This window comes from Medicago truncatula, chromosome 3 (genome assembly GCF_003473485.1).
Source record: "Medicago truncatula cultivar Jemalong A17 chromosome 3, MtrunA17r5.0-ANR, whole genome shotgun sequence".
Lineage (NCBI taxonomy): Eukaryota > Viridiplantae > Streptophyta > Magnoliopsida > Fabales > Fabaceae > Medicago > Medicago truncatula.
The window spans coordinates 4,643,036-4,655,787 of NC_053044.1; the positions used below are offsets into that span (position 1 = coordinate 4,643,036).

A 12,752-nucleotide genomic window follows, 5' to 3' on the forward strand; every position below is an offset into this window, starting at 1 on the left:
CCATTGATAAAATAAAAATAAAAATTGTAAGTTGATGAGTTGACGGACTGGCCCGTCCCATCCTTGCCCCGCCCTACTTTTTCAACAGTCAAGCAGGACGAGCCAACTAGAAGCGGCGAATTCAAAACTCCAACACAACCCGCCAAAAATAGTAGGCTAAATGGGCCGGTTTGGCAGGTTGGACCCGTTTTGCCTTCCGTGTGGCAATTGCTTTATTTCCAGTCCATTCAAAATCGGGATGCTTAGTGAGTTAGCAGACTCAAAACGACAATGATCGATGAGTCAGACTCAGAACAATGATGATCTATGAGTTAGACTGAGAACAATTTTCTTTTTCTAATTTTTTTCCATTAGGTCATGTATTTTTTATTTAAGGCTAAAATATGGTTTTAGTCCCTGCAAATATGCCTCGTTTTGGTTTTAGTCCCTGTAAAAAAAAATTGTTTTTGGTCCCTGCAAAGTTTTTGTTTTTTAAAATAGTCCCTCAGGTACTATTTTAAAAAACAAAAAAATTTGCAGGGACCTTTTTAAAAAATAAAATATTTTGCTGGGACCAAAAACTACAAAATCGGTTCAGTCATCATGTGCCACGTATGCAAATCATCACAAAAATGGGGTCAGGGACTATTTTAAAAAACAAAAAATTTTGCAGGGACCAAAAACAATTGTTTTTTTACAGGGACTAAAACCAAAACGAGACATATTTGCAGGGAGTAAAACCATATTTTAGCCTTAAATAAATACACAATATTTTAGGTCCCAATGTTTCTTAGTTTTGAGGCCCATCCTCAATACTTTCCCTTCTCCCTCCAATTCAACCAAACTCTCGTCCACCTATTAGGTCATGTATTTTTAAATTGAAACACAATATTTTAACAGTAAGCTATGACATAATCAATGTGTTGCTATTAGACTCTGAATCAGTTTGTCATCTTTTGAAGGAATGTCACTATCAGATTCAAGGTAGTAGAGTTTGTCTTCTTCTGACCACGTGCAGGAAAAAAAGGAATTTAAGGACAACGAAAATGTAACGGATCATATTATTAAGAGCAAAGAAATTTCGAATGACTACAAAACGACATTAACCATTCGAGGCAACAAAACTCAAGGTGAAAAAATCTTACAAACTCTTAGATATAATCTTACAAACTTTCAGATCTAGAATTTCTTAAGCTTCAGAAGTCATCTGAACCTTAATTGCTTACACCTTTGATTGTACGTGATGTGTGAAGGTGAAAAAAACACAAGGCGGGATTGAATTGGTTGGGTTTTTTCTGATTTAGAGAGAGAGAGAGAGAGAGAGAGAGAGAGAGAGAGGGGGGGAGGGAGGGAGGTCACAAAGCATTTATACTGGTTCCTCCTACAATCTAAGAGTAGTCCAGTTCCCCTACACTTTCAAGGGACTTCCAAATGTTCAAGCACACAAGCAAGTGACTTCCAAATGCTCAGTCACAACTGAAAGAGACTTCTAAGAGTTTACAAATAAACAAAGTTGTTCTCACACTTGATATACAATCAGAGGTGTAAACAATTAAATACATATAAGACTTTATGAAATTATAATTTCTAACATATGAACTTAGTAAGAAATTCTTAAGTGTTCTATGTGCTTTTGAATTTAACAGAGTAAGGGCACAATTTAAAATAGCAGAGTCATGTTATTATTCTTCAAGTCTTCAACTCCTTATATAGGCAAGGATTTGAGAGACGATGCCAGCGCATTGAGAGTCGTTGAGAAGTTTCAAATCAAGGACGTTAGGTCTTTGCCTGATAAGGATAATGTCGTGGATTATTCATTTGAAATTCCTTTTGCTGCAACTAGAATTATCTGTTCGTTCTCTTTGTACTTGAAGTTCTTTGTTTTTTTACACGTGGTCAGAGGAAGACAAACTGTACTTTCAGAGTCTTGATAAAGACTGCTACATAAGAGGACAAATTTGACGAGGATTCTAGGTCCCTAAGGGTCTTCTATTCTTCAGAGTTTGGAGGTTTTCAGAGTCTGATGTAGATCTTTAACTTCTGAGTGTTTTCCTTTCTATTGATCCAAGGTGTTGACTTCTGGTTGACATTTCTTTAGATCTTCTACCATAGTCTTTTGGCTTCTCTTTGTGCTTCTGATGCTCTTATACATGTTCAGACCTTGTTAAATTTTAATATATGGTCCTGCACACTTGAACATATATTAACATATCCAGTTGTTTTTCAATACTTTGTTATCATCAATACTTCAAAGGATTTGTGTTTGATTTTAATATGTTGCTTAATTATATGTTTCAGACTCTGAAAATGACTATGTTCTGTTTTTACAAACACTTAAAAATAGATTTGAAAAAAGCAATATAATTCAACCCCTTTTCTTATGTTTTTCTCACTTTTAAATTTAGAGTTTTTCTATTTACACCCCATGTTTTTCTGGTTACACCTAAATTTTCTTAATTTTTTTTATAATACCAAAATTGCCCTTTATATAAATTTTCTTAAAACCCTAATTTTATTCATTGTCAGTGAGTTTCACCCTCTTTTACCCCACAAAGCGATTGATCAAACAATTTGATGTTCAATATCAATCTCCATGAAAATTAAAGAGTGAATCAAAATATTTTTCATCCATACTCAATTGGATATAAGTAAGTGAATTTCTTCTTCTATTTGCTAGTTTCAATTCTTTTCCTTCAACTGCAATGATGCACTGTACGATTACGGTTTTAATTTACATTGGCAAGGTTAACTTAAATTCAGTTTAAGTAGGTTCATGTAAACTAAGTTTACATGAACCTACTTAAACTGAGTTTACATAAACCTACTTAAATTGAGTTAACATGAACTTACTTAAACTGAGTTTACATGAACCTACTTAAACTGAGTTTACATGAACCTACTTAAACTGAGTTTAGAAAATCGCAGAACTCGCAGAACAAGGAAAACACAAAATCAGAACTGAGAACCCATAACAAGAAAAACACAATCGATTGAAGAACAACACTTGCTAACCTGATTTGCTTCGAATTTTCTTTGAAATCATGAATGGACGTGAGAAAGTATGGTTTTGAAAATCTTCGCAGAACACAATGAATCGATTGGAGAATTATGGTTTTGGAAGAAGGGTTTTGGGGTGTAACCAAAAAAGAAGGAATAGGCTTTTTGAAAATCAAATTTTATGAAAGGGTAATCTTGTCATTTTAGGGTGCAACCATGATTAACTAGGGTGCAAGTAGAAAAACTCTTAAATTTATCCTTTGGATAAATAAAACGTTAATTTATTCTAGTTTTTCAATGTGAACATCAATTACTTAAAGAATGAACATTAATTGTTTTATTTTTGGTCAAGAAAAAGAACTTTAATTTATTCTTGCATTTCAATGTGAACATCAATTACTTAACAATAGATTATATGTCCAATTGACCAATTAAATCGCCATCACGTTATATTTTCAGAGAAATTAAGTTGGAAAGATACGACATGATTTGATCATAATTGTTAATGTCACTGACTTCTAGAACTGTTAATGTCACTAATATTTTTAAAACTGAGGGAGTTGCGTACAAAAGCGTGAGAGGGTAATTCTTTATGATTCATTTCCAGTCCATTCAAAATAGGATTCTAAACACAAGCTTAGAATTTGACTCATCTGATTTTTCACTTTTCAATACAAAGCACTAAACTACAGCTTTTCATCCTTTTTCTAGATTCAGATTTCGAAACCAGGTAATCTCTCGTTCTCTTGTATTCTTATGATAATTAGAAGATTCAACTTGCAACCTGTATTTACTATTTAGAATCAAAATTTTGCTTGCTCATTTCCAACACACATACTGCAATCAAAATTTCTTTATGCAATTCTAAATTAGGTTACTTAAATAGTTTTTATTCTTGTTCGAATCTGCAAAATAGTACAAATCCTGTTCTTTTTATGTGTCGGTTTAAAAAACTTTTTTATCCCCTAAGTTAATATTCCATCCAGTCTTAAATGTTAGGAAAAAAAAAAAACCACACATATTAAGAAAGTGGACTAACAATATTGAAGTCATCATAAAACATTATAACTTTCCAATTTTGCCTTTATCTTCGGATTTTATATTTAAGTCATGAACGTGACTTTTGAACTCAACATGGGAATGTGAAACAGATTGGAAATAAATAAATGAGGGTAAAATTGAAATAGTGACATTTAATAGGATGATTTAATTAAACTTTTCATTACATTTGAGTCCACCAATTTTTTTATTTTGTTTCTTACATTCGAGATCGGAGGGAGTAGTTGTGTCCGGTTCGGTCTGATATTTGGATCGGTTGTGCAGTTGAATCGGTCAGATCCGGCGTGACTCGCTAAAACTCGGAATAAATTGGTGGCTTGGCCGGTTTAGCGAACCGGACCAGGTCAATACACAACTTGATTTCAATTGATAAAAAAAACCAGAAAGTGAGAAAAGTGAGAAAGATTATCGTACAGAAGAGAAGATCTCACGATGGAAGGGAGGAAGATGTGAGAAGGAAAGAACAAGGATTGAAGATCAAATATGCTATGTGTTTTTTTATTTGAGATCTACTTTTTAGATGAATGCTGCAGTACAAGTCACTAAAGTGTAGTACAATACATATCTGTAGTACAATAGACTTGTGTATATATTACTAATTATACTCTCATTCACAAATCAATAGAAAATCCATTCATTTCTCTTATTTCATATTAGGTTTCAATTTGCTAACTGCATTGACTGAGTGATTTTTATTCCATTAATTAAAAATAGGAGACCATTTAAAAAATTGATCACTTACGTGACCCCAAGATTAGTTTTACTCATGCTTTTGTTAACTTCATTTGCCAAAGGATGGAAGCCCTTGCTGTTACAATCTTGGAAAAGTTGAGCTCTGCAGCTTACAAAGAGCTCGGAATCATTTGGAATTTCAAAGAGGATATGGAACGAATGAAGAACACAGTCTCCATGATAAAAGCCGTGCTTCTCGATGCAGAGTCCAAGGCCAATAATCATCAAGTTAGTAATTGGTTGGAGAAGCTGAAAGATGTACTTTATGATGCAGATGATTTACTAGATGATTTTTCCATTGAAGCTTTGAGAAGAAAAGTAATGGCTGGAAACAACAGAGTAAGACGTACAAAAGCTTTCTTCTCAAAATCAAACAAAATTGCCCATGGCCTTAAATTGGGCCGTCGAATGAAAGCAATCCAAAAGAGGCTAGATGACATTGCTAACAATAAGCATGCACTGCAACTGAATGACCGCCCTATGGAGAATCCAATTGTATATAGGGAACAGAGACAAACTTACTCTTTCGTAAGTACAGATGAAGTTATTGGAAGAAATGAGGAAAAGAAATGTATTAAAAGTTATCTACTAGATGACAATGCAACAAATAATGTTTCTATAGTTCCCATAGTTGGCATTGGAGGATTAGGTAAGACTGCACTTGCTCAACTAGTCTACAATGATAATGATGTTCAAAAGCATTTTGAGCTAAAAATGTGGGTGTATGTCTCGGATGAATTTGATTTGAAGAAAATATCTCGGGATATCATTGGGGATGAAAAGAATAGTCAAATGGAGCAAGTACAACAACAACTTAGAAACAAAATTGAAGGGAAAAAGTTTTTGCTTGTGTTAGATGACGTGTGGAATGAGGATCATGAGTTGTGGCTTAAATTGAAGAGCATGTTCATGGAAGGTGGAAAAGGAAGTATGATAATTGTTACAACGCGTAGTCAGACTGTGGCAAAAATAACAGGCACACATCCACCCCTTTTCCTAAAAGGTTTGGATTCACAAAAATTCCAGGAGCTATTCTCTCGAGTGGCTTTCGGCGAGTTGAAAGAACAAAATGATTTGGAGTTGTTAGCTATAGGAATGGACATTGTTAAGAAATGTGCTGGCATTCCCCTTGCCATAAGAACTATTGGCAGCCTTTTGTTTTCTCGAAATTTGGGCCGGAGTGACTGGCTTTATTTCAAGGATGCCGAGTTTTCAAAGATAGATCAACACAAGGATAAAATCTTTGCAATCCTTAAACTGAGTTATGATCATCTTCCATCGTTTCTAAAAAAGTGCTTTGCCTATTGTTCACTGTTTCCAAAAGGTTTTATGTTTGAAAAGAAGACACTCATTCAGTTATGGGTAGCTGAGGGGTTCGTTCAACAATCAAATGATATTAGATGTGTAGAAGATATTGGTCATGAGTACTTCATGAGTTTGCTGTCAATGTCTTTCTTTCAAGATGTTACTATAGACGATTGTGATGGAATAAGCACCTGTAAAATGCATGACATTATGTATGATCTAGCGCAACTAGTGACCGAGAATGAATATGTCGTGGTTGAAGGAGAAGAACTAAACATAGGAAACAGAACACGTTATTTGTCATCTCGTAGGGGTATACAACTATCACTAACATCATCATCTTCCTACAAGTTAAGGACATTTCATGTGGTCGGTCCACAATCAAATGCAAGCAATCGTTTGCTTCAGTCAGATGATTTTTCCTTCTCAGGCTTAAAGTTCTTGCGTGTGTTGACACTTTGTGGGTTGAATATTGAAGAAATCCCAAATAGTATTGAAGAAATGAAGCATTTAAGATATATTGATCTATCACGGAACAATGTACTTAAAAATCTTCCTCCGACCATTACTAGCCTACTGAACTTGCAAACTCTAAAACTTTCTGATTGTTCTAAGCTTGAAATATTGCCAGAAAATCTCAATAGAAGTCTCAGGCATCTTGAGTTAAATGGTTGCGAGAGTTTGACATGTATGCCACGTGGGCTAGGACAGTTGACTGATCTTCAAACACTAACACTTTTTGTACTGAACTCTGGAAGTACAAGTGTAAATGAGTTGGGTGAGCTAAACAACCTGAGAGGGAGATTAGAATTAAAAGGGTTGAAGTTCCTGCGAAATAATGCTGCAGAGATTGAATCTGCAAAAGTACTTGTTGAGAAGCGACACCTTCAACAATTGGAATTGCGATGGAATCATGTCGACGAGGATCCTTTTGAGGATGATCCTTTTGGAGTTTGGTATGTTAAACTATCGCAATTACCATACAACAATTCTGTGGAAGATGAGATCATTTTACAAGGCCTGCAGCCACACCACCATTCACTTCGAAAACTAGTTATAGATGGGTTTTGCGGCAAAAAGTTACCAGACTGGATATGTAATCTCTCATCGCTCTTGACTCTTGAGTTCCACAATTGCAGTAGTTTGACATCACCGCCTCCTGAACAAATGTGTAACCTTGTATCTTTGCGGACACTTCGCATTTCAAATTGCCCATTATTAAAATTGAGTAATATATCTGGCATCCGAGCAATCAAGATCATCAGGGACGGAACCAGGTATTGTTGTTTGCACCTGCACACCATGGGTTTTTGCTGTTTGCACCTGCACACCATGGGTTTTTGCTATTTGCACAAATAATATTACTTTTATGTTATTTGCACATGATTTTTGTTTTGCACCTCCTCACCAAAGAGGCCAAGACTAAATCACACTCACGCTCTCATATTGACTGGTGACATTTGGCTTTTAAAGTTCAATCCTATTAATTTTCTCATAAAAGGACTTTTAGTGCCATAACAAATCATATGCATTTGTTATTCACTTTGGAAAACAAATATTAATCTATCCGTCATAAAATAACTGAGTTATTTATAAAAAAAAAATTGTCCTAAAGACACTTAAATTAATATTAATTTTATCACTTTTTATTCAATATATTATACTAAAAAAAGATATGACATACATCCACTGATGTTTTCTACGTCAATTGATGAATATGACAACACATTTGTTTTCAACCATAAAAAATGATGTGACAACATATCATTAAATGCATGTATAAAATCACGTTACATATATGCATGTATTTATGTATGTATAAATTTAATATTAATAATAATACTAATTATAAAGTTAAAATTTTGCAACCGTAATGCAGGGTTCGGGATACGCCAATGAAATTCATTCCTGGGAGTCCATCATTACTCAAGTATTTTTCTTGAGTCAAAATCTTTCATCAATCATGGAGGTATTTCTGAATCCACTCTCTTATATCCATCAATTTTTTATGACATTTTTTATGGTACATTTTGCTATTATTGAGTTAACTTTCTCTTGACCTTTATGCCTAACTTTTGTTTTGATATTCAATTTTTCATCACTTGGATCATTTTGGTTTTGATATTTGGCTAGACGATACATACATCTGTTTAGATAAATGGATTCCTTGATTTTATTTAGGCTTTTATGTGTTTAGTTCTTGTAAATAGGAGTTATTTAAAAAATGGTCATTGTATTATTTGATAATGACTTAAAAATGCCCCTGTAATTAGTGTAATAGAAGTGACTTAAAAACGTTTATTTACAGGGAGCTTCTACGGTACACCTCACAAATTGAGGTGTACCGATACTCTGTTTCATAAATTTATAAATTAATGATCATTTTATGAGATAAGTTGTTATTTGTCATTATTTATATTTTAGAAAACACCATCTCAGGAGAAAAAAAACATCATTTCATTGTTTATATGAATTATATTAAATTTTTAACATTTTCTCATAAAAAATAATCAATATTCTTCATTATGAGCAATAAAAATTCAAAAAAAGTAAATTTTATTTCATCGACGCTTTTGGTAAATAAGATTTAATTATTATAATTGTCAATGATAGAAAATAATTATTTTTTCTTCAAAAAACAATCAATTTAATTATTAATTTAATGTTTGGTGTACCGGTACACTCAAAATGTTGGGTGTACCATAGAATTTGCCTTATTTACAAGGTAATATTCTTGGTGGCCATTTAATGACTGCCACGTCACTGTAACTACAAACGTGAAATTACAAAAATGCCCTTGTAATTAGTGATCTGGCGGTGATTAAGTGGGGGAGAGGGACGAAATTTTAAGTGATTAAATTTTGTGTATCTTATTATTATAAGCAATATTCTTTATTATTATAATTAAGCAATATTTAGTGACCCCTTGTAAATAACGTTACTTCGGTGACATAGAAAATGTGTATCTTATTATTCTAAGCAATATTCTTTAGGTTAAACTTCACTTTTCGCCCTATAAGTTTTAAAATGTTGCGATTTTGGCCCCCTATTAAAAAAAGTAGCAAAAGTGACCCCATATGTTTAGGGAAATATGCTCTTTTGACCTCTTAACATAAGGGAAATATGCTTTTTGACCCCTTATCTTTACAAAAAGTTGCGATTATTGCCCCTTTTTTGGGACACGTGGCGTCTTCTCAGCAATTTTAGGATGAAAGGGGCCAAAATTGCCATTTTTTTTAATAGGGGGCCAAAATCACTATTTTAAAACATAGAGGGCGAAAAGTGCACTTTAGCCTATTCTTTATTATTGCTTTCTCTTTTTTGATGATTAAATGGTGGCCAATAACTACTGCAGGAACAAGGCAGTTGCTAAACTGTTCCAAGGAGCAAAATGGTGGTCAATAAATTGGTAACTCTTTCACATCATCCATGACTTTGGTAATCTCACCAAACGTACTTTGGGTAACACTATCCATGACTTCACTGTTTTCTGAAAATGTGTCAATTGTTCCTTGGAAGATCATCAATCATTGGATGAACTCTATCTCTCTCACTAAGATTATGCATTCTAGAGTACCTCATATTAGGTGCATGGGATTTGTTAACTTCTTGTATCAGTGAAGACCTCTTCTGTAATAGGAATATTATTCCTAGTTATAGGTTTTGTTGGCTTTTTCCGGAGTTTGATTTGGTGCCCTTTGGTTCTTTATGTATTTTTTTTTTTTGTGATTAATACGATATTGTAGTTGTTGCAAGAGATTTGTTTTTCCTTTGGTGTCAACATATAGTTGGGATCATTGGTTTGGAAAATGATGCATTTACATTCCTTCATTTTTGTAAACATAAATCTTGGTGGGCTATGTAAATTTGAAATAACTAAACCAACGAAACAAACAATCATTAACATGTTGTGAACGGATTACCATCATTGGATTCAGATTTCACAGCATTCATTTCTTACCAGGAACAATTAATATCTGAAGAAGACACATTGACCACTAAAACTATTTGAAAAATAGCAGCTCATTTTCAGTGTAATGGAAGTGGATACACATGGGTAGGAACTTTGTCTACATATACATTGTTTTGTAAATGCCTTAAAATCTCGTTTTTGAAAGTGTTCAGGGTTTGCCTCCTGCACGATGCGCATGTAGGCGTTTGTTAAGTTGCATATTACTGTGCTATATGTGATACACATAGATTCATGTGTGACGGGGTGCAGATCCTCTCCATTTTATGAGGAAATGACAATCTCAATTTCCAATCATAAAAACAAGACATGTGGAAGGTAAGATATCAATGGCTCTAATTTATTCCTCACACATAATCCTATTAATTATTTATTTCAGAAATAAAAAAATATGTAATCCTCCTCTCGCAAAACTTCAGATACATTGTACAAAATCCATTTTGGTTCAACAAAGATGGTGGAGCACATCAGCGCTCTAGTAGGAACGAGGTGGTAGAAAGTTTTTATCCTAACTTATATCATTTCGAGATGATATGCATGCGCTACACCATGTAGCCTAAAGAGACAGTCACATTGATATACTTTGACTTGAATCATGTTTTTAACGAGCTTTGTTATTGGGTGATCCAAAGGATAATTGGGTCGGGTCTTTTAAGCTTGTACCATTACAATATAATGAATATATAAGTTACTATCACTTATATAAGTGACTTTATATATAGACTATTACTTTTTACGCCCTATCATTTCCTACACACCTTTTTTTTTTACGAAAAAATGTCCATGAGATTTTCGGATTCTATAATTTGAAATGAGTTTTCCCCCTGTTTTGGGGTGGAAAAATGAGTTTTTTACTAATTCGGATTTTATAATCCAAACACCCTAAAAAATATGGCATGTTCTTTTGCTTTTTTTAGCACTAAAGAATTCGAACACCCCCTAAACACCCCTTTTGTGCCGAGAATTCAGGGGAAAAACAGTTCAGATTAATCCAAACCGTATCAGCACAAATACTCAACCTGTTTGTAACACTGACAACCAGTTTAAGGACCATACTAATCTTCCTAAACCCATCCTTGTGTTTTAGTCTGTTTTGGATTATATAATCCGAAATGTGTCAAAACTCCATAAAAAGTCAACATTTGAAAAAAAGATCGAACATATTTGCTTGCATGCAGAGGGAATCAGGACTAACCTTCACTTTATTGTTTGATTAACCTTCAAATATGATGATTTTGAGCAAAAACATTCTAAGATTGGACCAATTTGTGTGGTTTGGATTTTAAGATAAGGGAGAGAGAAAGTAAAAAGTAAAAAGTAAAACCGTAAAATAGGGAGAGTGACTGAACTTGAGTTTATATATCAAAATGGTTCGGATTATATAATTTAAAGGACATTTTTGGAATTAAAATAGGGCACATGAGTTCTTCATAATGTGAGAAAAGTAATAGTCTTTATTTTTTTTTTAATAGTACAATAAAAATTAATTATTATCATTTTTGACAAACACCGAAAAATATAAATGACATAAGTCGTAAAATGTCTACTGCATAATTGAATAAGACGTCCATATATCTATTGTTTGCATAGCCATCCATTAAATCAATATCCATAAAATATATCATATAGATATTCATGCAAAATTATAGAGTATTTTTCATATATCACAATTTACAAATCGAAACCTTCAAGATAATTTCTATAAAAGTGTAGTACGACGTAGCAAAATAATTATGAGCTAAAAACTTCAAAACAAATAACAAAATAGATTATAAAATGGGTAGGGATATTTTAACCTTTAATTCCAATTTTAGATAATGGCTTAGATTAATTGATATTGTAGACTTTAATTCTATTTTCTATTGTAGTTAACACTTATCACCACAAAATAACAATTAATCTAAGTCATCAACCAAAATTGGAATTAAAGGTCAAGATTTTGAGTAAGATATTGTACTTACTCTTGGAGTCAAAATATTCCCACCCTTATAAAATATATAATTTATTGGTCTAAAATCTCATACGTTTGATTATGCATATGATATTTTTTTTTAGGAATTGATTATAAATAGGGTTAAATAAGTAAATGGTCTCTATAAATATTCAGAATTTTATTTTTAATTCTTATAAAATAAAATCATATTTTTTAGTTCATGTGACATTTTTCTTTAGCATTTTAGGGACCGAAAATGTTGACGTAAAATTTTTATAGAGATTAAAAATGTTGATGGAAAATTTACAGAGACTAAAAATGTTGACGAAATTTTTTACAAGGACTAAAAAGTGCGATTTTATTTTGTAAGGACTAAAAATGAAATTCTAGATATTTATAGGAACCATTAACTTAATTAACCCTTATGTACAAGATTGTCTCTCTTTTAATTTTGGATCGAATGACGTAATAAATAGTTGTTAGATTAATATTTATATTTACATTTACATGTTTTTTTGAAGGAATAAATTCATTGCATTTCATTAGCTAAAATATGCCAAATACATGTACGTACATCATTAATAATACGGAGCTAGGATTAGACAGGGTTGTCTCAACTAACTCGTGATCTACTTGCTTGCCTCTTGCTGAACTCAACATGAGAGTTCTGAAATTTATCTACTAACAGCTGTTTACAAGCAATAATAATACACCCAAATTCAATACTATCATCTAAACTATACTATTGACACAATCAACAACTTTTTTACAATCAAG

At 32.8% G+C, this 12,752-nt stretch overlaps 1 protein-coding gene across 1 annotated transcript; it reads left to right on the top strand.

Annotated features, from left to right (window-relative positions):
- Window positions 1-3,548: 3,548 nt before the first annotated feature.
- Window positions 3,549-9,978, top strand: LOC11423553 (putative disease resistance protein RGA4). The gene is made up of 4 exons (XM_013603525.3): window positions 3,549-3,706; window positions 4,830-7,349; window positions 7,952-8,041; window positions 9,428-9,978. The coding sequence occupies exons 2-3, from the start codon at window positions 4,831-4,833 to the stop codon at window positions 8,013-8,015; spliced, it is 2,583 nt and encodes an 860-aa protein (XP_013458979.1). The 5' UTR covers window positions 3,549-3,706; window position 4,830; the 3' UTR covers window positions 8,016-8,041; window positions 9,428-9,978.
- The last annotated feature ends 2,774 nt before the right edge of the window (window positions 9,979-12,752 follow it).

Excerpts from the sequence above, each read along its gene's own strand:
- LOC11423553 (XM_013603525.3), top strand. The coding sequence starts at position 4,831 with ATGGAAGCCCTTGCTGTTACAATCTTGGAAAAGTTGAGCTCTGCAGCT. Across the intron at positions 7,350-7,951 it reads ATCATCAGGGACGGAACCAG|GGTTCGGGATACGCCAATGA; the intron begins GTATTGTTGTTT and ends ACCGTAATGCAG.